This window comes from Babylonia areolata, chromosome 18 (assembly GCF_041734735.1).
Source record: "Babylonia areolata isolate BAREFJ2019XMU chromosome 18, ASM4173473v1, whole genome shotgun sequence".
Classification (NCBI taxonomy): domain Eukaryota; kingdom Metazoa; phylum Mollusca; class Gastropoda; order Neogastropoda; family Buccinidae; genus Babylonia; species Babylonia areolata.
This window is the reverse complement of record NC_134893.1, coordinates 152,963-179,752: the sequence shown is the minus strand read 5'-3', so window position 1 is coordinate 179,752 and position 26,790 is coordinate 152,963. Positions and strand designations below refer to the sequence as shown.

General features: G+C 46.0%; 2 protein-coding genes across 2 annotated transcripts in view; both read left to right on the top strand.

Annotated features, from left to right (window-relative positions):
• LOC143293109 (uncharacterized) overlaps positions 1-4,700 on the top strand; it is a 109,792-nt gene extending 105,092 nt beyond the window's left edge. Inside the window, exons 30-31 of the mRNA XM_076604017.1 lie at positions 1,401-1,589; positions 4,623-4,700. Coding sequence (XP_076460132.1) covers positions 1,401-1,589; positions 4,623-4,700 — 267 coding nt within the window. The remainder of the gene's footprint in view (positions 1-1,400; positions 1,590-4,622) is intronic.
• Positions 4,701-10,989: 6,289 nt separating this feature from the next.
• Positions 10,990-26,790, top strand: part of LOC143292345 (uncharacterized) — a 37,586-nt gene continuing 21,785 nt past the window's right edge. Inside the window, exons 1-4 of the mRNA XM_076602534.1 lie at positions 10,990-11,216; positions 16,923-17,117; positions 20,004-20,159; positions 23,786-23,933. Coding sequence (XP_076458649.1) covers positions 11,010-11,216; positions 16,923-17,117; positions 20,004-20,159; positions 23,786-23,933 — 706 coding nt within the window. The 5' untranslated portion in view covers positions 10,990-11,009. The remainder of the gene's footprint in view (positions 11,217-16,922; positions 17,118-20,003; positions 20,160-23,785; positions 23,934-26,790) is intronic.

The following is a 26,790-nucleotide window of genomic DNA, read 5'->3' as shown; positions in this document are numbered from 1 at the left end:
CCCTGTGTTCCATGACTGTCTGCCCTGTGTTCCATGACATGACTGTCTGCCCTGTGTTCCATGACTGTCTGCCCTGTGTTCCATGACTGTCTGCCCTGTGTTCCATGACATGACTGTCTGCCCTGTGTTCCATGACATGACTGTCTGCCCTGTGTTCCATGACTGTCTGCCCTGTGTTCCATGACATGACTGTCTGCCCTGTGTTCCATGACATGACTGTCTGCCCTGTGTTCCATGACTGTCTGCCCTGTGTTCCATGACTGTCTGCCCTGTGTTCCATGACTGTCTGCCCTGTGTTCCATGACATGACTGTCTGCCCTGTGTTCCATGACATGACTGTCTGCCCTGTGTTCCATGACTGTCTGCCCTGTGTTCCATGACTGTCTGCCCTGTGTTCCATGACATGACTGTCTGCCCTGTGTTCCATGACTGTCTGCCCTGTGTTCCATGACTGTCTGCCCTGTGTTCCATGACTGTCTGCCCTGTGTTCCATGACTGTCTGCCCTGTGTTCCATGACATGACTGTCTGCCCTGTGTTCCATGACTGTCTGCCCTGTGTTCCATGACTGTCTGCCCTGTGTTCCATGACTGTCTGCCCTGTCTTCCATGATTGTCTGCCCTGTGTTCCATGACTGTCTGCCCTGTGTTCCATGACATGACTGTCTGCCCTGTGTTCCATGACATGACTGTCTGCCCTGTGTTCCATGACTGTCTGCCCTCTGTTCCATGACATGACTGTCTGCCCTCTGTTCCATGACATGACTGTCTGCCCTGTGTTATATGACATGACTGTCTGCCCTGTGTTCCATGATTGTCTGCCCTGTGTGCCATGATTGTCTGCCCTGTGTTCCATGACATGACTGTCTGCCCTGTGTGCCATGACTGCTCTGTGTTCCATGACTGTCTGCCCTGTGTGCCATGATTGTCTGCTCTGTGTTCCATGACTGCTCTGTGTTCCATGATTGTCTGCCCTGTGTTCCATGACTGCTCTGTGTTCCATGACTGTCTGCCCTGTGTTCCATGACATGACATGACTGTCTGCCCTGTGTTCCATGACTGTCTGCCCTGTGTTCTGTGACATGACTGTCTGCCCTGTGTTCCATGACATGACATGACATGACTGCCCTGTGTTCCATGACATGACATGACTGACTGCCCTGTGTTCCATGACAGTCTGCCCTGTGTTCCATGACAGTCTGCCCTGTGTTCCATGACATGACATGACATGACTGCCCTGTGTTCCATGACATGACATGACTGACTGCCCTGTGTTCCATGACAGTCTGCCCTGTGTTCCATGACATGACATGACATGACTGCCCTGTGTTCCATGACATGACATGACTGCCCTGTGTTCCATGACTGCCCTGTGTTCCATGACATGACTGTCTCATGAACAGCGCCAGCTGAGCCAGCTGAAGGAAGCCAGCAAGGCTCTGGGCCAGGCGGCGAGGACTACCTCCTCTTTGACGGCAGCCGAGGTGTACGCTCAGTTCCTGAAGGGGGCGCGTCAGCTGACCGACATCTACACCCAGATAGAGAGCTACCTCATGGAATACCCCAGCTTGCGCTCTGAGCTGGAGATTCAGGTGAAGGAACAACAAGACATGGGGACACACACACACACACACACACACACACACACACACACACACACACACAGGGGTGGGGGGGGGGGTAGGGGGGGGTGGGGGTGTCAGCCAGTGAGCGATCCACACGCAGACATCACCCTGAATGACAAGCAGACACCGACAGCCTGTTGTACTTTGATGGGATTGTGTATTGAATGGGAAGAACGGGGATGTAAAGAGACAGGGGGAAAGAAAGAGAGAGAGACAGAGATGAGACGACAAAGAGAGTAATTCAATCAGTTAGTCAAACGATGAATTCCTCCATCCATGCCCAAACAGCCAACCAATCAAATCAGTCAGGTGGTGGTGTGGTGTGTGTCCATCGAGATCGATGATGACCATCGTTGTCATCCAGATGGGGGATGGGGGGAGGGTGGTGGTGGGGTGGGGGGAAGGATGCTCATGAATCTATCTGTGAGTGCGCAGATGGCTGAATAGTCCAATCTGCGCACGAAATGTTCGCTGACAGTTGGGGCAGACAAAGACAGGCATATCATTGTCAGGGAGCTTGTTTGCCCGTGACTTTCTGGCCTGCCTCTTCTCAACAGCTGCAGCAGTCCTGTTGGCCTCGCACAACCTGGCGCCTTTGTGCACAGCAGCGCGCCATTTGTCACGGTCCACTGCAGATTCCTCCCAGGAGTCAGGGTTGATATCAAACGCTTTCAGAGAGACTTTCAGAGTATCTCTGAAGCGCTTCTTCTGACCTCCGTGTGATCTCTTCCCTTGTTGCAGCTCGCCATAGAAGAGCCTTTTGGGCAGCCGATGGTCTGGCATGCGCGCCACGTGTCCAGCCCAGCGAAGCTGGGACTGCATCAGGATGGTGAAGATGCTGGGAAGGGTGGCTTTTGCGAGCACCTCTGTGTCAGGGGTCTTGTCTTGCCACTTGATGTTCAGTAGCTTCCTGAGGCATGTTGTGTGGAAGTGGTTCAGCTTCTTGGCATGTCGTTGGTACACTGTCCAAGTTTCGCAGGAGTACAGTAGTGTGGGGAGAACTACTGCTCTGTAGACCTTTAGCTTGGTCTCAAGACTAATGCCTCTTCTGTTCCAGACATTTGCATTGAGTCTACCAAAAGCTGCGCTTGCTCTTGCAATCCTGACGTTCACTTCATCGTCGATTGTCACATTTCGTGACAGTGTGCTGCCAAGGTATGTGAACCGCTCCACCGCACTGAGTCTCTGACCGTTGACTGTGATGTTGGGCTCAACGTAGGGTTTCCCTGGGGCTGGCTGATGGAGAACTTCAGTTTTCCTCGTGCTGATGGTAAGGCCGAAGTTCCTGCTGGCAGTGGCAAACTTGTCGACGCTGAGTTGCATGTCAGCTTCAGTTCCAGCATTGAGGGCACAATCATCAGCAAACAAAAAGTCTCTGATGATGTCTGTCATGACCTTCGTTTTTGCTTGAAGCCTTCTGAGGTTAAACAGCTTGCCATCTGTTCGGTACTTTAGGCCGATTCCAACATCGCCATCTCTGAAGGCATCAGTAAGCATTGCAGAGAACATGAGGCTGAACAGCGTTGGAGCCAGGACGCAGCCTTGCTTGACACCATTTGTGACAGCAAAAGGAGCAGATGTTTCACCATTGTCCTGGACTCGAGCCTGCATGCCTTCATGGAATTGGCTGACCAAGGAAATAAATTTCCGAGGGCATCCGTACTTGGCCATGATCTTCCACAGTCCCTCTCTACTCACGGTGTCGAAGGCCTTAGTGAGGTCGACATAGGTGGAGAACAGATCAGCATTTTGCTCCTGACATTTCTCTTGCAGCTGCCTTGCAGCAAACACCATGTCAGTGGTTCCGCGCTCTTTCCGGAATCCACATTGGCTCTCAGGCAAATAACCTTGGTCAAGGTGTGCTGTGAGGCGGTTAAGTAGGATCCTGGCAAGTATCTTGCCTGCGATGGAGAGCAAGGAAATGCCCCGATGGTTATCACAGGCTTGCCGGTTCCCCTTTTGCTTGTACAAGTGAATGATAGATGCATCTTTGAAATCCTGGGGGATCGTCTCTTCTTTCCACATGAGTGAGTACAGCTGATGAAGCTTCTCAGTCAGCACAGTGCCTCCATCCTTGTAGACCTCTGCTGGTATGGAGTCTGAGCCAGGTGCTTTGCCACTGGATAGCAGACGGATTGCTTTCTGGGTCTCAAGAAGTGTTGGCGGATCGTCCAGTGCTTCGTTGGTGGGGACTTGTGGGAGACGGTCTATGGCTTCATCATTTATGGAGGAAGGGCGATTTAAGACACTGTTGAAGTGCTCAGCCCATCGTTCAAGAATGTTCTCCTTCTCGGTGATCAAGGTATTCCCATCTGCACTGAGGAGGGGGGATGATCCTGAGGATGTGGGGCCGTAGACTTCTTTTAAGGCATCATAGAACCTCTTCATATCGTGCCTGTCAGCATATCCCTGGATCTCATCAGCTTTGTCACTCAGCCATTTATCCTGCATCTGGCGTAACTTTTGCTGAACAGTCCTGCGGATGTCATTGTATGCATCCTTTTTTGATGTGGACTTTGGGTTGCTCAGGTGGGCTTGATGCAGACGGCGTTTCTCATCCAGAAGCTTCATAAGAGAACGAAAGAGTTTTGTTTGTGTCAGGCTATATCCCGTATAAAAAGGATATCTTTGAAATCATAAGAGAACGAAAGAGTTTTGTTTGTGTCAGGCTATATCCCGTATAAAAAGGATATCTTTGAAATCATAAGAGAACGAAAGAGTTTTGTTTGTGTCAGGCTATATCCCGTATAAAAAGGATATCTTTGAAATCATAAGAGAACGAAAGAGTTTTGTTTGTGTCAGGCTATATCCCGTATAAAAAGGGATATCTTTGAAATCACAAGCGAACGAAAGAGGAAAAAAACACATGGCAAAGCGATTTAGAAAACTGGGAACAGAAGAATATTTTCAAATAATAAATTTCGAAAGTTAGCCAGCACAACCAAGGAACTATGAAAGAGAACCAATGTTATAACTTTTGAAAAGAACATGGTTGACCAGTGTTACAACTCGTGGAAAGAACATAGTTACAACTCGTGGAAAGAACATGGTTACAACTCGTGGAAAGAACATGGTTGACCAGTGTTACAACTCGTGGAAAGAACATGGTTACAACTCGTGGAAAGAACATGGTTGACCAGTGTTACAACTCGTGGAAAGAACATGGTTACAACTCGTGGAAAGAACATGGTTGACCTGTGTTACAATTCGTGGAAAGAACATGGTCACAACTCGTGGAAAGAACATGGTTGACCTGTGTTACAATTCGTGGAAAGAACATGGTCACAACTCGTGGAAAGAACATGGTTGACCTGTGTTACAATTCGTGGAAAGAACATGGTCACAACTCGTGGAAAGAACATGGTTGACCAGTGTTACAACTCGTGGAAAGAACATGTTTAACCAATGTTACAACTCGTGGAAAGAACATGGTTACAACTGGTGGAAAGAACATGTCTAACCAAAGTTACAACTCGTGGAAAGGACATGTCTGACCAACGTTACAACTCGTAGAAAGAACATGTCTAACCAGTGTTATTATGTCTAACCAATGTTACAACTCGTGGAAAGAACATGTCTAACCAGTGTTATTATGTCTAACCAATGTTATAACTCGTGGAAAGAAATGTCTAACCGATGTTACAACTCGTGGAAAGAACATGTCTAACCAGTGTTACAACTCGTGGAAAGAACATGGTTACAACTGGTGGAAAGAACATGTCTAACCAAAGTTACAACTCGTGGAAAGAAATGTCTAACCGATGTTACAACTCGTGGAAAGAACATGTCTAACCAGTGTTACAACTCGTGGAAAGAACATGGTTACAACTGGTGGAAAGAACATGGTTACAACTGGTGGAAAGAACATGTCTAACCAGTGTTATTATGTCTAACCAAAGTTACAACTCGTGGAAAGAAATGTCTAACCGATGTTACAACTCGTGGAAAGAACATGTCTAACCAGTGTTACAACTCGTGGAAAGAACATGGTTACAACTGGTGGAAAGAACATGTCTAACCAAAGTTACAACTCGTGGAAAGAACATGTCTGACCAACGTTACAACTCGTAGAAAGAACATGTCTAACCAGTGTTATTATGTCTAACCAATGTTACAACTCGTGGAAAGAACATGTCTAACCAGTGTTATTATGTCTAACCAATGTTATAACTCGTGGAAAGAAATGTCTAACTGATGTTACAACTCGTGGAAAGAACATGTCTAACCAGTGTTACAACTCGTGGAAAGAACATGTCTAACCACTGTTACAACTCGTGGAAAGAACATGGTTACAACTCGTGGAAAGAACATGTCCAACCAATGTTATAACTCGTGGAAGGAACATGTCTGACCAACGTTATAACTCGTGGAAAGAAATGTCTAACTGATGTGACAACTCGTGGAAAGATTATGTCTAACCACTGTTACAACTCGTGGAAAGAACATGTCTAACCAGTGTTACAACTCGTGGAAAGAACATGTGTAACCACTGTTACAACTCGTGGAAAGAACATGGTTACAACTCGTGGAAAGAACATGTCCAACCAATGTTATAACTCGTGGAAGGAACACGTCTAACCAGTGTTATTATGTCTAACCAATGTTAACAACACGTGGAAAGAACATGTCTAACCAATGTTAACAACACGTGGAAAGAACATGTCTAACCAGTGTTACAACTGGGGAAAGAACACGATTAACAAATAATCAGAGATAAGCGACGGGTTTCAGCAAATGATGGATGCTGTCGGTGACATAGCATTGTGCAATATTCTTTTCCTTTCAGCTGAGGTTGTTGGAATCATGCGATGGTACGTCCCAAAATAGCGTCATGGTTTGTGCTTCTTTCATTCTACACATCATTATTTCCATGTTTCTTCTTTGCATCTTATTCCCTTGTTTGTTCTCCCCACACTTCCTTTGTTTGATTTTTCCTTCTTTCATTTCTTTCCTTGTTCTCCCTTGTTTCATTTCTTTACTTGTTCTCCCTTCTTTCATTTCTTTGCTTGTTCTTCCTTCTTTCATTTCTTTGCTTGTTCTTCCTTCTTTCATTTCTTTGCTTGTTCTTCTTTCATTGTTCTTCCTTCTTTCATTTCTTTCCTTGTTCTCCCTTCTTTAATTTCTTTCCTTGTTCTTCCTTCTTTCATTTCTTTGCTTGTTCTTCCTTCTTTCATTTCTTTGCTTGTTCTCCCTTGTTTCATTTCTTTCCTTGTTCTTCCTTCTTTCATTTCTTTCCTTGTTCTCCCTTCTTTCATTTCTTTGCTTGTTCTTCCTTCTTTCATTTCTTTCCTTGTTCTCCCTTCTTTCATTTCTTTGCTTGTTCTTCTTTCCTTGTTCTTCCTTCTTTCATTTCTTTCCTTGTTCTTCCTTGATTCGTTCCCATAGTCCATTCTTGCCCTTCTCACTTCTTTTCTCCATGTCATTTCTATCTCCCTTTCCTCCTGTTTTCTCCATGTCATTTCTATCTCCCTTTCCTCCTGTTTTCTCCATGTCATTTCTATCTCCCTTTCCTCCTTCCTGTCATTTCTTTCTATCTCCACCTTTTTTCATTTCACTGTATTTCATCCAGCTCTCTGTCCTTTCTGGTTTTCTTCTTTCACTCCTTTCTTTTCTATCATTTATTTTATAGTTTGTATCTTTTTTTTCCTCATTTTATATCTTTCCGTTCTTTTCTATCATTTATTCTATAGTTTGTATCTTTTCCCCCCTCATTTTATATCTTTCCTTTCTTTTCTAACATTCATTCCGTTGGTAACCCCCCCCCCTTTCATTCCTTCCATCTTTCCAACCCCTACCCCCACCTCCTTGTCTTATCTCCTCTCTGCGTCCCCCCTCTCTTCCCTTTCTTGTTCTCTCTCCCTTGACTATACACTGTGTTCTCTAGGACATATCCCTGCCTGCTCCCCTGACTATACACTGTGTTACTGTGTTCTCTAGGACATGTCCCTGCCTGCTCCCCTGACTATACACTGTGTTACTGTGTTCTATAGGACATGTCCCTGCCTGCTCCTCTGACTATACACTGTGTTACTGTGTTCTATAGGACATGTCCCTGCCTGCTCCCCTGACTATACACTGTGTTACTGTGTTCTATAGGACATGTCCCTGCCTGCTCCTCTGACTATACACTGTGTTACTGTGTTCTATAGGACATGTCCCTGCCTGCTCCTCTGACTATACACTGTGTTACTGTGTTCTGTAGGACATGTCCCTGCCTGCTCCTCTGACTATACACTGTGTTACTGTGTTCTCCGACGATATTGATGGCCTAGCAGGAAAAGAAGAGGAGCTACGAGGGTCATTCAATAAATAAGGTGAATTTTTCGGTATAAGGACTTCTAATACAGATAGAAGCTTACTGGGTTTTTTTCAACGTAGTCTCCCAGCACTGTCACACACTTTTCCCATCTGTGCACAAGCTTCCGTATTCCCTCAGCGTAAAAATCTTTGGACTGATGTCTCAGCCAGTCGCTCACAACACTTTTGACTTCATCGTCACTTTCAAAGTTCGTGCCTCTCGTGAACGCTTTCAAGGGACCAAACAGGTGAAAGTCTGAAGGGGCAAGGTCTGGGCTGTAAGGGGGATGAGGGAGCAGTTCCCAGCCCAGCTCGTTGATGGTCTGCACCGTTCGGGCTGCTGTGTGAGGCCTTGCATCTTTGGCACCCACCGGCAGCTGACCTTCGAGTAGCCAAGGTCATCATGGACAATTTTGTGTGCTGTCCCAACAGATAAGCTCAAAGTCCTTGCAATGTCATCCACTGTCACCCTTCTGTCAGACTGAATGAGGTCATTGACTGATTCGATCACCTCAGGAGACCTCACTTCTGTAGGCCTTCCAGGCCTGTCTTCATCCTCAACATTGCTCCGTCCTTCTTTAAACAATTTAGCCCACTTGTAGACATTTTTTCGGCTGAAACATGTGGCACCATACACAGTTGACATTCTCCTATGAATTTCAACTGGTTTGCACCCTTCAGCAACCAAAAACTTGATAACTGACCGCTGTTCAATCCTGGAGCATGCTTCTTGGTCGGCCATCTTTGTTAATCGCCAAAACTCTCAAAGTTTTTTTTTAATCTGCAAAACAAATTAAATCCATGTGAAAAAGAAGTAAAACAAAAAAAAGAAAGAAAAAAAAGTAAGCTTCTATCTGTATTAGAAGTCCTGATACCGAAAAATTCACCTTATTTATTGAATGACCCTCGTAGCTAGCTTAGTGGACCACCTTGTAAAACCTCTAGAGCCTATGGCATGCAGATCAGTGCAGAGAAGACCAAACTGATGACCAACAACACCAATGGCATCAGCACTGACATAAGAGTGGATGGCCAGAAGCTAGAAACTGTCCACAGCTTTAAATACCTAGGAGCAATTGTGACAGATGAGGGATCCAAACCCGAAGTACTCTCCAGGATTGCACAGGCGACAGCAGCGCTCACAAAACTGAGGTACATCTGGAACGACCGGAACATTGCACTCGGCTCAAAGATCAGACTGATGCGTACCCTGGTGACATCAATACTCTTGTATGCATATGAATCGTGGACCTTAACAGCTGAAATAGAAAAGAGAATACAGTCCACTGAGATGAGATGCTTTCGAAGACTCCTGGGCATCTCCTACAAAGATCATATCACGAACGAAGAAGTTCGAAACAGAATCAGGCAAGTCACTGGGCCCTACGAAGACCTGTTGACCTTGGTCAAGAGACGCAAGCTCAAATGGTATGGCCATGTCATGAGATCATCATGGCTTGCCAAGACATTCCTGCAGGGCACAGTGCAAGGATGGAGAAGGAGAGGCAGACAGAGGAAGAGATGGGAGGACAACACCCCAGAATGGACGGGCTTGAGGTTGAGCAATACAATCAGGAGGTCAGAAAACCGAGAGGATTGGAGGATGCTGGTTGCCAGATCACCTGTGGCGCCCCAACGGTCCACAAGACTACGGGATAGGTGAAGGTGAAGGTGAAGTCTGTGTTCTCTAGGACATGTCCCTGCCTGCTTCCCTGACTATACACTGTGTTACTGTGTTCTATAGGACATGTCCCTGCCTGCTTCCCTGACTATACACTGTGTTACTGTGTTCTGTAGGACATGTCCCTGCCTGCTTCCCTGACTATACACTGTGTTACTGTGTTCTATAGGACATGTCCCTGCCTGCTTCCCTGACTATACACTGTGTTACTGTGTTCTCTAAGACATGTCCCTGCCTGCTCCCCTGACTATACACTGTGTTACTGTGTTCTATAGGACATGTCCCTGCCTGCTCCCCTGACTATACACTGTGTTACTGTTTTACACTGTGTCTTCATGTTTTACATTTATTTGCTTATTTATCATCATTGTTGTCTTATTTATGTATCTATTTATTTATTTATTATTATTATTATTATTATTATTTTATTATTATTATCTTTACTACTACCTTTTTTTATATCATAATTATTATTTATTTATTTATGTAAGATTATCTATTATTTATTCACCTTTTTTTTTTTTTCTCAAGGCCTGACTAAGCGCGTTGGGTTACGCTGCTGGTCAGGCATCTGCTTGGCAGATGTGGTGTAGCGTATATGGATTTGTCCGAACGCAGTGACGCCTCCTTGAGCTACTGAAATTGAAACTGAAACTGTGTTACTATGTTCTCTAAGACATGCCCTGCCTGATTCCCTGACTATACACTGTGTTACTGTGTTCTCTAAGACCTGCCTGCTTCCCTGACTATACACTGTGTTACTGTGTTCTCTAAGACATGTCCTGCCTGCTTCCCTGACTATACACTGTGTTACTGTGTTCTATAGGACATGTCCCTGCCTGCTCCCCTGACTATACACTGTGTTACTGTGTTCTATAGGACATGTCCCTGCCTGCTTCCCTGACTATACACTGTGTTACTGTGTTCTATAAGACATGTCCTGCCTGCTCCCCTGACTATACACTGTGTTACTGTGTTCTATAGGACATGTCCCTGCCTGCTTCCCTGACTATACACTGTGTTACTGTGTTCTCTAAGACATGTCCTGCCTCCTTCCCTGACTATACACTGTGTTACTGTGTTCTATAGGACATGTCCCTGCCTGCTCCCCTGACAATACACTGTGTTACTGTGTTCTATAGGACATGTCCCTGCCTGCTCCCCTGACTATACACTGTGTTACTGTGTTCTATAGGACATGTCCCTGCCTGCTCCCCTGACAATACACTGTGTTACTGTGTTCTATAGGACATGTCCCTGCCTGATTCCCTGACTATACACTGTGTTACTGTGTTCTATAGGACATGTCCCTGCCTGCTCCCCTGACAATACACTGTGTTACTGTGTTCTATAGGACATGTCCTGCCTGATTCCCTGACTATACACTGTGTTACTGTGTTCTATAGGACATGTCCCTGCCTGCTCCCCTGACAATACACTGTGTCCTTCAGGACATCTCCCTGCCAGAGAGTGACGAGTCCTCAGCCTCATCCTCAGGATCCCAGGAGAAGAAGCAGCTGCGCCGCCGTCTGCCGACCGTCCTGCCGCAGGTCTTCAACGGCATCATCTTCAACACCAACATCACCTATGGTTCCGACAACTACCTAGGCATCAAGGTGAGACAGGTGTTGTTTTGAGATAACTACTGGGGGATGAAGTTGAGACACATGTTTTGTTTTGAGATAACTACTGGGGGATCAAAGTAACACTGGTGTTGTTTTACTGAGGTATCAAGGTGACATAGGTGTTGTTTAAGATAACTATTTGCGGATCAAGGTGAGACAGGTGTTGTTTTGAGATAAGTACTAGGGGATCAAGGTGAGACAGATGTTGTATTACTGGGGGATCAAGGTGAGACAGGTGTTGTTTTACTGGAGGATCAAGGTGAGACAGGTGTTGTTTTACTGGGGGGAAAAGGTGAGACGGGTGTTGTTTTACTGGGGGGGGGGGGGGGGGGGGGAGGGAAAGGTGAGACGGGTGTTGTTTTACTGGAGGGAAAAGGTGAGACGGGTGTTGTTTTGAGATAAGTACTGAGGTATAAAGGTGAGACAGATGTTGTATTACTGGGGGATCAAGGTGAGACAGGTGTTGTATTACTGGGGGATCAAGGTGAGACAGGTGTTGTATTACTGGGGGATCAAGGTGAGACAGGTGTTGTATTACTGGGGGATCAAGGTGAGACAGGTGTTGTATTACTGGGGGATCAATGTGAGACAGGTGTTGTATTACTGGGGGATCAAGGCGAGACAGGTGTTGTATTACTGGGGGATCAAGGTGAGACAGGTGTTGTTTTACTGGGTGATCAATGTGAGACAGGTGTTTTTTGAGAAAACTACTGGGGGATCAAGGTGAAACACAGGTGTTGTTTTGAGATAACTACTTGGGGATCAAGGTGAGGCACAGTGAGACAGGTGTTGTTTTGAGATAACTACTGTGGGGACAAGGTGAGACAGGTATTGTTTTGAGATAACTACTTGGGGATCAAGGTGAGACAGGTGTTGTTTTACTGGGGGATCAGGGTTAGACAGGTGTTGTTTTGAGATAACTACTGGGGGATCAAGGTGAGACAGGTGTTGTTCTAATGGGTGATCAATGTGAGACAGGTGTTGTTTTGAGATAACTACTTGGGGATCAAGGTGAGACACAGGTGTTGTTTTGAGATAACTACTGGGGGATCACGGTGAGACACAGGTGTTGTTTTGAGATAACTACTGGGGGATCAAGGTGAGACAGGTGTTGTTCTAATGGGTGATCAATGTGAGACAGGTGTTGTTTTGAGATAACTACTTGGGGATCAAGGTGAGACACAGGTGTTGTTTTGAGATAACTACTGGGGGATCACGGTGAGACACAGGTGTTGTTTTGAGATAACTACTAGGGGATCACGGTGAGACACAGGTGTTGTTTTGAGATAACTACTTGGGGATGAAGGTGAGACAGGTGTTGTTTTGAGATAACTACTTGGGGATCAAGGTGAGACAGGTGTTGTTTTGAGATAACTACTGGGGGATCAAGGTGAGACAGGTGTCGTTTTGAGATAACTACTTGGGGATCAAGGTGAGACACAAGTGTTGTTTTGACATAACTACTGGGGGATCAAGGTGAGACAGGTGTCGTTTTGAGATAACTACTTGGGGATGAAGGTGAGACAGGTGTTGTTTTGAGATAACTACTTGGGGATCAAGGTGAGACAGGTGTTGTTTTGAAATAACTACTGGGGGATCAAGGTGAGACAGGTGTCGTTTTGAGATAACTACTTGGGGATCAAGGTGAGACACAAGTGTTGTTTTGACATAACTACTGGGGGATCAAGGTGAGACAGGTGTCGTTTTGAGATAACTACTTGGGGATCAAGGTGAGACACAGGTGTTGTTTTGACATAACTACTGGGGGATCAAGGTGAGACATGTGTTGTTTTGAGATAACTACTGGGGGATCAAGGTGAGGCACATGTGTTGTTTTGAGATAACTACTGGGGGATCACGGTGAGACAGGTGTTGTTTTGAGATAACTACTGGGGGATCAAGGTGAGGCACATGTGTTGTTTTGAGATAACTACTGGGGGATCACGGTGAGACAGGTGTTGTTTTGAGATAACTACTGGGGGATCAAGGTGAGACAGGTGTTGTTTTGAGATAACTACCTGGGGATCAAGGTGAAACTGGTGTTGTTTTGAGATAACTACCTGGGGATCAAGGTGAAACTGGTGTTGTTTGACTTGGGGATCAAGGGGAAGACAGGTGTTGTTTTGAGATAACTACTGGGGGATCAAGGTGAGACAGGTGTTCTTTTACTGGGGGATCAATGTAAGACAGGTGTAGTTTTGGGATAACTATTTGGGGATGAAGATGACACAATTGTTGTTTTGAGATAATTACTGGAGGATCAAGATGAGACAGGTGTTGTTTTGAGATAACTACTGTGGGATCAAGGTGAGAAGGTGGGGTTTATTTTTAGATAACTACTGGGGATCAAGGTGAGACAGGTGTTGTTTTGAGACAATTAACGGGGGATCAAGGTGAGACAGGTGTTGTTTTGAGATAAAGACTGTGGGATCAAGGTGAGGCAGGTGTTGTTTTGAGATAAAGACTGTGGGATCAAGGTGAGACAGGTGTTGTTTTGAGATAAAGACTGTGGGATCAAGGTGAGACAGAGGTGTTGTTTTGAGACAATTAATGGGGGATCAAGGTGCGACACTTGTGTTGTTTTGAGTTAACTAGTTACTGGGGGATCAAGGTGAGACAGGTGTTGTTTTGAGATAACTACTGGGGGATCAAAGTGAGACAGGTGTTGTTTTGAGACAATTAGTTTGGGATCAAGGTGAGAGAGGTGTTGTTTTGAGATAACTAATGGAGGATCAAGGTGAGACACAGGTGTTGTTTTGAGATAACTAGTGAGGGATCAAGGTGAGACACAGGTGTTGTTTTCAGATAACTACTGGGGGATCAAGGTGAGACACAGGTGTTGTTTTCAGATAACTACTTGGGGATCAAGGTGAGACAGGTGTTGTTTTCAGATAACTAGTGGGGGATCAAGGTGAGACACAGGTGTTGTTTTGAGATAACTACTTGGGGATCAAGGTGAGACACAGGTGTTGTTTTTTTAGATAACTACTGGGGGATCAACGTGAGACACAGGCGTTGTTTTGAAATAACTACTGTGGGATCAACGTGAGACACAGGTGTCGTTTTGAGATAACTACTGGGGGATCACGGTGAGACACAGGTGTCGTTTTGAGATAACTACTGGGGGATGAAGGTGAGACACAGGTGTTGTTTTGAGATAACTACTGGGGGATCACGGTGAGACACAGGTGTTGTTTTGAGATAACTACTGGGGGATGAAGGTGAGACACAGGTGTTGTTCTGAGATAACTACTGGGGGATTGAAGTGAGACAGGTGTTGTTTTGAGATAACTACTGGGGGATCAAAGTGAGACAGGTGTTGTTTTGAGATAACTACCTGGGGATCAAGGTGAAACTGGTGTTATTTTGAGATAACTACCTGGGGATCAAGGTGAAACTGGTGTTGTTTGACTTGGGGATCAAGGGGAGACAGGTGTTGTTTGACTTGGGGATCAAGGGGAAGACAGGTGTTGTTTTGAGATAACTACTGGGGGATCAAGGTGAGACAGGTGTTCTTTTACTGGGGGATCAATGTAAGACAGGTGTAGTTTTGGGATAACTATTTGGGGATCAAGATGACACAATTGTTGTTTTGAGATAACTACTGGGGGATTAAAGTGAGACAGGTGTTGTTTTGAGATAACTACTGGGGGATCAAAGTGAGACAGGTGTTGTTTTGAGATAACTACCTGGGGATCAAGGTGAGACAGGTGTTGTTTTGAGATAACTACCTGGGGATCAAGGTGAGACAGGTGTTCTTTTGAGATAACTACCGGGGGATCAAAGTGAGACAGGTGTTGTTTTGAGATAACTACTGGAGGATGAAAGTGAGACAGGTGTTGTTTTATTGGGGGATCAAAGTGAGACAGGTGTTGTTTTGAGATAACTACCTGGGGATCAAGGTGAGACAGGTGTTGTTTTGAGATAACTACCTGGGGATCAAGGTGAGACAGGTATTGTTTTGAGATAACTACTGGGGATCTAGGTGAGACAGGTGTTGTTTTACTGGGGGATCAAAGAGAGACAGGTGTTATTTGAGATAACTACTGGGGATCTAGGTGAGACAGGTGTTGTTTTGAGATAACTACTTGGGGATCAAGGTGAAACAGGTGTTGTTTTACTCGGGGATCAAAGTGAGACATGTGTTTTGAGATAACTACTGGGGATCAAGGTGAGACAGGTGTTGTTTTACTGGGGGATCAAAGAGAGACAGGTGTTATTTGAGATAACTACTCGGGGATCAAAGAGAGACAGGTGTTGTTTTGAGATAACTACTGGGGATCACGGTGAGACAGGTGTTGTTTTACTGGGGGATCAAGGTGAGACAGGTGTTATTTGAGATAACTACTGGGGATCTAGGTGAGACAGGTGTTGTTTTGAGATAAGCACTGGGGGATCAAATTGAGACACAGGTGTTGTTTTGATATGACATTCTTCTTCCTCTCCTCCTCTGTGTAGAGTCGCTGTCCTCCTCTGTGCAGAGTCGCTGTCCTCCTCTGTGTAGAGTCGCTGTCCTCTGTGCAGAGTCGCTGTCCTCCTCTGTGTAGAGTCGTTGTCCTCTGTGCAGAGTCGTTGTCCTCTGTGCAGAGTCGTTGTCCTCTGTGCAGAGTCGCTGTCCTCTGTGTAGAGTCGCTGTCCTCCTCTGTGTAGAGTCGTTGTCCTCCTCTGTGCAGAGTCGCTGTCCTCTGTGCAGAGTCGCTGTCCTCTGTGCAGAGTCGCTGTCCTCTGTGTAGAGTCGTTGTCCTCTGTGCAGAGTCGCTGTCCTCCTCTGTATAGAGTCGCTGTCCTCTGTGTAGAGTCGCTGTCCTCCTCTGTGTAGAGTCGCTGTCCTCTGTGTAGAGTCGCTGTCCTCCTCTGTGTAGAGTCGTTGTCCTCTGTGTAGAGTCGCTGTCCTCCTCTGTGTAGAGTCGCTGTCCTCTGTGTAGAGTCGTTGTCCTCTGTGCAGAGTCGCTGTCCTCCTCTGTGTAGAGTCGCTGTCCTCTGTGTAGAGTCGCTGTCCTCTGTGTAGAGTCGCTGTCCTCCTCTGTGTAGATTCGCTGTCCTCCTCTGTGTAGAGTCGCTGTCCTTCTCTATATAGAGTCGCTGTCCTCTGTGTAGAGTCGCTGTCCTCTTCTGTGTAGAGTGTAGAGTCGCTGTCCTCTTCTGTTTACAGTCACTGTCCTCTTCTGTGTAGTTGCTGTCCTCTTCTGTGTAGAGTGTAGAGTCGCTGTCCTCTTCTGTGTAGAGTCGCTGTCCTCCTCTGTGTAGAGTCGCTGTCCTCTGTGCAGAGTCGCTGTCCTCTTCTGTGCAGAGTCGCTGTCCTCTTCTGTGTAGAGTCGCTGTCCTCTGTGTAGAGTCGCTGTCCTCCTCTGTGTAGAGTCGCTGTCCTCTTCTGTGTAGAGTCGCTGTCCTCCTGTGTAGAGTCGCTGTCCTCCTCTGTGTAGTTGCTGTCCTCCTCTGTGTAGAGTCGCTGGTGGCCGCTCAGAAGACTTCAGCATATTCCAGGTCTGTCCGTTGTGTGTGAGTTGTCGCTACGTCTCCCTCCCTAAACAACACCCAGAAGGATATTTTTAGCTTGGCCATTTCATCTGGTTATGTGACTATAACAGTGTAGCTTTCTTTCCTTTGCGGATGTGAAAAGAATGTCGGTACACACAGTGATAATAATGAAACTCACTATCATCATCACAACAAAACCAATACCCCCCACGCCGTCAGGTGTACGCCGTGAAGTCCCTGGAGCAGCTGCTGTGGGAGTGGAACCAGTTCTTCCCCAGGCACCGTGACGGGGCGGTATCCCTCAGTGTGGAGGATCTGATCACGGGCCGGGTCCTGATGGAGCCGCACTGCCAGGGGACCTGCCTCCACCTCAACTCCTTCAACCACGTCCACATGCACCTCGCCTCCGATTCCGTGAGCAGGGAGGGGGGAGGAGGGGGGGGGGGAGGAGGGAGGGGCTGGGGAGGGGGGGGGAGGAGGGAGGGGCTGGGGGGGGGGGGTACGTGGGGGGGATCTGTTTTCATTTGTTGGGATGCGCGTGCGCGCACGTGTGTGTGTGTGTGTGTGTGTGTGTGTGTTGGACGTGTGTGTGTGTGTGTGTGTGTGTGTGTGTGTTGGACGTGTGTGTGTGTGTGTGTGTGTGTGTGTGTGTGTGTGTGTGTGTGTGTGTTTTAATGTGTTGGGACGTATGTGTGTGTGTTTTAGTGTGTGTGTGTGTGTGTGTGTGTTGGGGGTGGGGTGGGCTGTTTTAGTATGACGGGATGTGTATACGAATTACTACTGGCGGGGTTCGAAACTGAAATCTTACTCAAAACTTGATTATTTTGATTGACCTCGCATTTTCCGATACTGACCTGGGTGAATTTTGAAATATTTTTATTTCACTTAACGAATCAGCTGGTAATTCCTGACAGTTGGAGACAAGGACTTTCGTCAACGGACAATCTCAACACACTGTGCTCTAGCATTTCAAAATAAGAAATACCTAAAAGTTTTGAATCAAACTCACTCTCCAAACTAACACACTGTGTGTGTGTGTGTGTGTGTGTGTGTGTGTGAAGGGGGGATGTGTGTGTGTGTGTGTGTGTGTGTGTGTGTGTGTGTGTGTGTGTGTGTGTGTGTGTGTGTGTGTGTGTAGATTTCCGTCTCTTATTACTGAATATTGATTGAATAATTGGTTCGGGAGTAGAGTGGGTGAATGGTTTAATGACTGTCGATAGTGACGTTGATCAATTGTTCAATGATTGGATCAACAGTGATATTGATCAATAGTTGAATGACTGTTGATAATGACATTGATCAATTGTTGAATGACTGGTTCAACACTTATCGGGGTGAATGGTACAATGATTGTCTGGACAATGACTGGTTCAACACTTATCGGGGTGAATGGTACAATGATTGTCTGGACAATGACTGGTTCAACACTTATCGGGGTGAATGGTACAATGATTGTCTGGACAATGACTGGTTCAACACTTATCGGGGTGAATGGTACAATGATTGGACAATGACTGGTTCAACGCTTATCGGGGTGAATGGTAGAATGATTGTCTGGACAATGACTGGTTCAACACTTATCGGGGTGAATGGTAGAATGATTGTCTGGACAATGACTGGTTCAACACTTATCGTGTACAATGATTTGACAATGACTGGTTCAGCACTTATCGGGGTGAATGGTACAATGATTTTGACAATGAATGTTTCAACACTTATCGGGGTGAATGGTAGAATGATTGTCTGGACAATGACTGTTTCAACACTTATCGTGGTGAATGGTACAATGATTTGACAATGACTGGTTCAGCACTTATCGTGGTGAATGGTACAATGATTTGACAATGAATGTTTCAACACTTATCGTGGTGAATGGTACAATGATTGGACAATGACTGGTTCAGCACTTATCGGGGTGAATGGTACAATGATCGGACAATGACTGGTTCAACACTTATCGGGGTGAACGGAACAATGATTTGACAATAACTGGTTCAACACTTATCGGGGTGAACGGAACAATGATTTGACAATGACTGGTTCAACACTTATCGGGGTGAATGGTACAATGATTGTCTGGACAATGACTGGTTCAACACTTATCGGGGTGAATGGCACAATGATTGTCTGGACAATGACTTATCGGGATGAATGGTAGAATGATTGGACAATGACTGGTTCAGCATTTATTGGGGTGAATGGTACAATGATTTGACAATGACTGGTTCAACACTAATCGGGGTGAATGGAACAATGATTTTAAAATAACTGGTTCAGCGCTTATCGATGTGAATGGTACAATGATTGACTGGACAATGACTGGTTCAGCACTTATCGGGGTGAATGGTACAATGATTGACTGGAAAATGACTTATCGAGATGAATGATACAATGATTGGACAATGACTGGTTCAGCACTTATCGGGGTGAATGGTACAATGATTGGACAATGACTGGTTCAGCACTTATCGGGGTGAATGGTACAATGATTGTCTGGACAATGACTGGTTCAACACTTATCAGGGTGAATAGTACAATGATTGGACAATGACTGGTTCAGCACTTATCGGGGTGAATGGTACAATGATTGTCTGGACAATGACTGGTTCAACACTTACCGGGGTGAATGGTACAATGATTGTCTGGACAATGACTGGTTCAGCAGTTATCGGGGTGAATGGTACAATGATTGTCTGGACAATGACTGGTTCAACACTTACCGGGGTGAATGGTACAATGATTGTCTGGACAATGACTGGTTCAGCAGTTATCGGGGTGAATGGTACAATGATTGTCTGGACAATGACTGGTTCAACACTTACCGGGGTGAATGGTACAATGATTGGACAATGACTGGTTCAACACTTATCGGGGTGAATGGTACAATGATTGGACAATGACTGGTTCAACACTTATCGGGGTGAATGGTACAATGATTGACTGGACAATGACTGGTTCAACACTTATCGGGGTGAATGGTACAATGATTGGACAATGACTGGTTCAACACTTATCGAGATGAATGGTACAATGATTGGACAATGACTGGTTCAACACTTATCGGGGTGAATGGTACAATGATTGACTGGACAATGACTAGTTCAACACTTATCAGGGTGAATAGTACAATGATTGGACAATGACTGGTTCAACACTTATCGGGGTGAATGGTACAATGATTGACTGGACAATGACTAGTTCAACACTTATCGAGGTGAATGGTACAAACAATGACTGGTTCAGCACTTGTCGGGGTGAATGGTACAATGATTGACTGGACAATGACTGGTTCCACTGCAGGGCACGTTGCCACCCTTGCTGAAGCATGGGGCGGAGGCTGTGGCCCGCAGGATGGTGGCCAAGAACTACAGGAAGGCAGAGGTGTCAGGGCCCCAGCCATTCATCCAACCAGGAAGTCTGCAGGCCATGCTGGACGTGTCACACCTCCAGGACTCGGTGAGGGGACTGCACGCTGCACACTGCACACAACACTCCACACTGCACGCTGCACACTGCACACTGCACTCCACACTGCACTCTGCACACTGCACTCAACACTCCACACTGCACTCTGCACACTGCACTCCATACTGCACACTACACACTGAACTCCACACTGCACGCTGACTGCACACTACACACTGAACTCCACACTGCACGCTGCACACTGCACACAACACTCCACACTGCACTCTGCACACTGCACACAACACTCCACACTGCACTCTGCACACTGCACACAACACTCCACACTGCACTCTGCACACTGCACACAACACTCCACACTGCACTCTGCACACTGCACTCCATACTGCACACTACACACTGAACTCCATACTGCACTCTGCACACTGCACACTGCACTCCACACTGCACACTACACACTGCACTCCACACTGCACACTACACACTGCACACTGCACTCTGCACACTGCACTCCACACTGCACACTGCACACTACACACTGCACACTACACACTGCACTCCACACTGCACACTACACACTGCACTCCATACTGCACTCTGCACACTGCACACTGCACTCCACACTGCACACTACACACTGCACTCCATACTGCACTCTGCACACTGCACACTCCACACTGCACACTACACCCTGCACACTGCACTCCACACTACACCCTGCACACTACACACTGCACTCCACACTACACACTGCACTCCATACTGCACTCTGCACACTCCATACTGCACACTACACCCTGCACACTGCACACTCCGCACTGCACACTACACACTACACCCTGCACACTGCACTCCACACTATACACTGCACACTGCACTCCACACTACACTCCATACTGCACCCTGCACTCCACACTGCACACCGCACACCACACTCAACACTGTACACTGCACTCCACACTGCATTTTGCACTCCAAAAACATGCATTTGAAACGACGTTTCAGGCAGATATGTAGTGTATTCAATGGTATCTAAACGATGGTCGTGGTTTATCACTGTAACAATGGCGTGGACTTGGAAGAGAGCACGTAGGGTTACAAACTGGACAGATTACGTCACCTTCAAACAACGCGTCATTTCATAATGACCCGAAAAGACAACTGTACAACCGAAAAGACAACTGTACAAAGTCCATAGTGATCCTTATATTTTTGTGAACCTGGTGTAGTTTACTGTTGTTGTGTCTGTGATAGGGGTTGTTTATATTGTTGTTGTTGCTGTGTTTGTGGTGGGGCTGTTTATGCTGTTGTTGTTGTGTCTGTGATGGGGTTGTTTATGCTGTTGTTGTTGTGTCTGTGATGGGGTTGTTTATGTTGTTGTTGTGTCTGTGATGGGGTTGTTTATGTTGTTGTTGTTGTTGTGTTTGTGGTGGGGCTGTTTATGTTGTTGTTGTTGTGTCTGTGATGGGGTTGTTTATGCTGTTGTTGTGTCTGTGATGGGGTTGTTTATGTTGTTGTTGTTGTGTCTGTGATGGGGTTGTTTATGTTGTTGTTGTTGTTGTGTCTGTGATGAGGTTGTTTATGTTGTTGTTGTGTCTGTGATGGGGCTGTTTATGTTGTTGTTGTTGTGTCTGTGATGGGGTTGTTTATGCTGTTGTTGTGTCTGTGATGGGGTTGTTTATGTTGTTGTTGTTGCGTCTGTGATGGGGTTGTTTATGTTGTTGTTGTTGTTGTGTCTGTGATGGGGTTGTTTATGTTGTTGTTGTGTCTGTGATGGGGTTGTTTATGTTGTTGTTGTTGTTGTTGTGTCTGTGATGGGGTTGTTTATGCTGTTGTTGTGTCTGTGATGGGGTTGTTTATGTTGTTGTTGTTGTGTCTGTGATGGGGTTGTTTATGGTGTTGTTGTGTCTGTGATGGGGTTGTTTATGTTGTTGTTATGTCTGTGATGGGGTTGTTTATGTTGTTGTTGTTGTTGTTGTGTCTGTGATGGGGTTGTTTATGCTGTTGTTGTGTCTGTGATGGGGTTGTTTATGTTGTTGTTGTTGTGTCTGTGATGGGGTTGTTTATGTTGTTGTTGTGTCTGTGATGGGGTTGTTTATGTTGTTGTTATGTCTGTGATGGGGTTGTTTATGTTGTTGTTGTGTCTGTGATGGGGTTGTTTATGTTGATGTTGTTGTGTCTGTGATGGGGTTGTTTATGTTGTTGTTGTGTCTGTGATGGGGTTGTTTATGTTGTTGTTGTGTCTGTGATGGGGGTTGTTTATGTTGTTGTTGTGTCTGTGATGGGGTTGTTTATGTTGTTGTTGTTGTTGTGTCTGTGATGGGGTTGTTTATGCTGTTGTTGTGTCTGTGATGGGGTTGTTTATGTTGTTGTTGTTGTGTCTGTGATGGGGTTGTTTATGTTGTTGTTGTGTCTGTGATGGGGTTGTTTATGTTGTTGTTATGTCTGTGATGGGGTTGTTTATGTTGTTGTTGTGTCTGTGATGGGGTTGTTTATGTTGTTGTTATGTCTGTGATGGGGTTGTTTATGTTGTTGTTGTGTCTGTGATGGGGTTGTTTATGTTGATGTTGTTGTGTCTGTGATGGGGTTGTTTATTTTGTTGTTGTGTCTGTGATGGGGTTGTTTATGTTGTTGTTGTTGTTGTGTCTGTGATGGGGTTGTTTATGTTGTTGTTGTTGTTGTTCTTGTGTCTGTCATGGTGGTTGTTTATGCTGTTGTTGTTGTTGCTATTGTCTCTGTGGTGGGGGTTATTAATGTTTATGTTGTTGTTGTTGTTCTTGTGTCTGTCATGGTGGTTATTTATGCTGTTTTTGTTGTTGCTGTGTCCGTGGTGGGGGTTGTTAATGTTTATGTTTATGTTTATGTTGTTATTTTTGTTCTTGTGTCTGTCATGGTGGTTATTTATGCTGTTGTTGTTGTGTCTGTGGTGGGGGTTGTTTATACTGTTGTTTTTGTTGTTGTTTCTGTGATGGGGGTTGTTTATGTTGTTGTTGTGTCTGTGATGGGGGTTGTTTATGTTTATGTTGTTGTTGTTGTTGTGCCTGTGATAGTGATAATTTATGTTGTTGTTGTTGTTGTGTCTGTGATGGTAGTTTTTTTTTATGTTGTTGTTGTTGTTGTGCCTGTGATGTTGTTTGTTTATGTTGTTGTTGTTGTTGTTGTGCCTGTGATGTTGTTTGTTTATGTTGTTGGTGTTGCTTCTGTTGTTGCTGTTGTTATTATGTCTGTGATGTGGGGTTGTTTATGTTGTTGTGCCTGTAATGTTGGGCTGTTTATGTTTTTGTTGTGCCTAAAGTGGGGTTGTTATGTTGTTGTTTATGTTGTTGTTGTTGTGCCTGTGATGTTGTTTGTTTTTCCTGTTGTTGTTGTTGTTTTTGTGCTTGAGATGGTGGTTGTTTATGTTGTTGTTGTGCCTGTGACGGTGATTGTTTATGTTGTTGTTGTTGTTGTGCCTGTGATGGTGGTTTTTATGTTGTTGATGTTGTGGTGGCTGTGGTGCTTGTTACGTCGATACACTTTGACATATACAATGCTGAAAAAAAAATTAGACGAGGATGAGTTTAGGAATTTTGCAATTTCGTGCGTGCGTGTGTGTGTGTGTGTGTGTGTGTGTGTGTGTGTGTGTGTGTGTGTGTGTGTGTGTGTGACCACTCCAGGTTGACAAGTACCTGATGACAGAGAAGAAGACAGTGGCGGTGAGGGACGTGCCGATGTGTGCTGCCATCAAGTTCTTCAACCCCTTCCAGAACGCCATGACCAACTCCAGGCTGTTCCAGAGACAGGGCTCCGCGGGGCTGCTGCCAGGTCAGGTCCTTTGCCGTCACCTCTCTACACTCTGAGTGATATCACACATGTATTCTCAGTGTGTGTGTGTGTGTGTGTGTGTGTGTGTGTGTGTGTGTGTGTGTGTGTGTGTGTGTGTGTGCATGTGTGTGTACGCGTGCGTGTGTGTAAAAGGGGTGGTGTGTGGTGTGTGGTGTAGTGTGGTGTGTGATGTTTGGTGTATGGTATGTGATGTGTGCTGTGCTGTGTGGTGTGGTGCGGTGTGGTGTCGTGTGTGGTGTGATGTGTGATGTGTGGTCTGATGTGTGATATGTGATGTGTGGTGTGGTATGTGATGTCTAGTGTGATGTGATGTGTAGTGTGTGATGTGTGATGTGTGGTGTGTGATGTGTGATGTGTGGTGTGTGATGTGATGTGGTGTGTGGCGTGTGATGTGGTGTGTGATTTGATGTGTGATGTGTGATGTGATGTGTGGTGTCTGATGTGTGATGTGTGGTGTGTGATGTGTGCTGTGCTGTGCTGTGTGGTGTGTGGTGTGCTGTGTGCTGTGTGGACTGTGATGTGTGATGTGTGATCTGATGTGTGGTGTGTGATGTGTGATATGTGATGTGATGTGTGGTGTGATGTGTAGTGTGTGATGTGATGTGTGGTGTGATGTGTAGTGTGTGATGTGATGTGGTGTGTGGTGTGATGTGTGATGTGATGTGTGGAGTGATGTGTGATGTGTGATGTGATGTGTGATGTGTGATATGTGATATGTGATATGTGATGTGATGTGATGTGATGTGATGTGATGTGTGGTGTGATATGTAGTGTGTGATGTGATGTGTGGTGTGATGTGTAGTGTGTGATGTGATGTGGTGTGTGGTGTGATCTGTGACGTGATGTGGTGTGTGATGTGTTGTGTGCTGTGTGATTTGATGTGTGATGTGTGATGTGATGTGTGGTGTGTGATGTGTGATGTCTGGTGTGATGTGCGGTGTGTGATGTGTGCTATGATGTGTGGTGTGTGCTGTGTGCTGTGTGGTGTGTGTTGTGTGGTGTGATGTGATGTGTGGTGTGCGGTGTGTGATGTGTGATGTGATGTGATATGTGGTGTGTGGTGTGATGTGTAATGTGTGGTGTGATGTGTGGTGTGATGTGTGGTGTGATGTGTGGTGTGTGGCGTGATGTGATGTGTGGTGTGTAATGTGGTGTGTGATGTGTGCTGTGTGGTGTGTAGTATGTGGTGCGATGTGATGTGTGGTGTGTGATGTGTGGTGTGTGATGTGATGTGTGATGTGTGGTGTGATGTGATGTGTGGTGTGTGATGTGATGTGTGGTGTGTGATGTGTGCTGTGTGTTTTGATGTGTGGTGTGTGGTGTGGTGTGTGATGTGTGGTGTGATGTGTGCTGTGTGATGTGATGTGTGGTGTGTGGTGTGGTGTGTGGTGTGAGTGTGGGTGATGTGTGGTGTGTGGATGTGTGGTGTGTGGTGATGTGTGGTGTGTTGTGGTGTGTGGTGTGATGTGTGTGTGTGTGTGTGTGTGTGTGTGTGATGTGTGTGTGGTGTGTGGTGTGGTGTGGTGTGTGATGTGGTGTGTGTGTGTGTGTGTGTGTGTGTGTGTGTGTGTGTGTGTGTGTTGATGTGTGGTGTGTGATGTGTGGTGTGTGGTGTGGTGTGTGTGATGTGGTGTGTGATGTGTGGTGTGGGTGATGTGATGTGTGATGTGAGTGTGTGTGTGAGTGTGTGATGTGTGGTGTGTGGTGTGGTGTGGTGTGTGATGTTGATTGTGTGTGTGTGTGTGGTGTTGATGTGTGTGTGTGTGATGTGTGGTGTGTGATGTGATGTGTGGTGTGATGTGTGTGTGATGTGATGTGTGATGTGTGGTGTTTGGTGTGTGATGTGATTGTGGTGTGTGGTGTGGTCTGTGGTGTGTGATGTGATGTGTGATGTGTGATGTGCTGTGTGGTGTGTGGTGTGTGGTGTGGTGTGTGGTGTGGTTGTGGTGTGTGGTGTGTGGTGTGGTGTGTGATGTGTGATGTGATGTGTGGTGTGTGATCTGATGTGTGATATGTGATGTGTGATATGTGATGTGATGTGTGGTGTGATGTGTAGTGTGTGGTGTGATGTGTGGTGTGATGTGGGATGTGATGTGTGGTGTGTGATGTGTGATGTGTGGTGTGTGGTGTGTGATGTGGTTTGTGATGTGATGTGTGATGTGATGTGTGGTGTGTGATGTGTGATGTCTGGTTTGATGTGCGGTGTGTGATGTGTGCTATGATGTGTGGTGTGTGGTGTGTGGTGTGTGCTGTGTGCTGTGTGGTGTGATGTGATGTGTGGAGTGTGGTGTGTGATGTGTGATGTAATGTGTGATGTGATATGTGGTGTGTGGTGTGATGTGGTGTGATGTGTGTGTGTGTGTGGTTTGTGTTGTGTGTGTTGTGTGTTGTGTGTGATGTGGGTGGTGTGATGTGTGGTGTTGTGGTGTGTGGTGTGTGTGGTTTGTGTGGTGGTGGTGGTGTGTTGTGTGTGATGTGTGTGTGATTGTGGTGTGTGATGTGTGAGTTGGTTGATGTGGTTGTTGTGTGTTGTTGTGGTGTGTGGTGTGTGTGTGTGTGTGTGTGTGTGTGTGGATGTTGGTGTGGTGTGTGGTGTGATGTATGTGGTGTGATGTGGGTGTGTGTGTGATGTGTGTGTGATGTGTGGTGTGTGTGTGGTATGTGTGTGTGTGATGTGTGTGTGTGTGTGTGTGTGGTGTGTGTGTGGTGTGTGTGATGTGTGTGTGTTGGGTGTGTGTGTGTGTGTGTGTTGGTGTGTGATGTGGTGTTGTGATGTGTGGTGTGGTGTGTGTGTGTTGTGTGTGTGTGTGTTGATGTGTGTGTGTTTGTGTGGTTG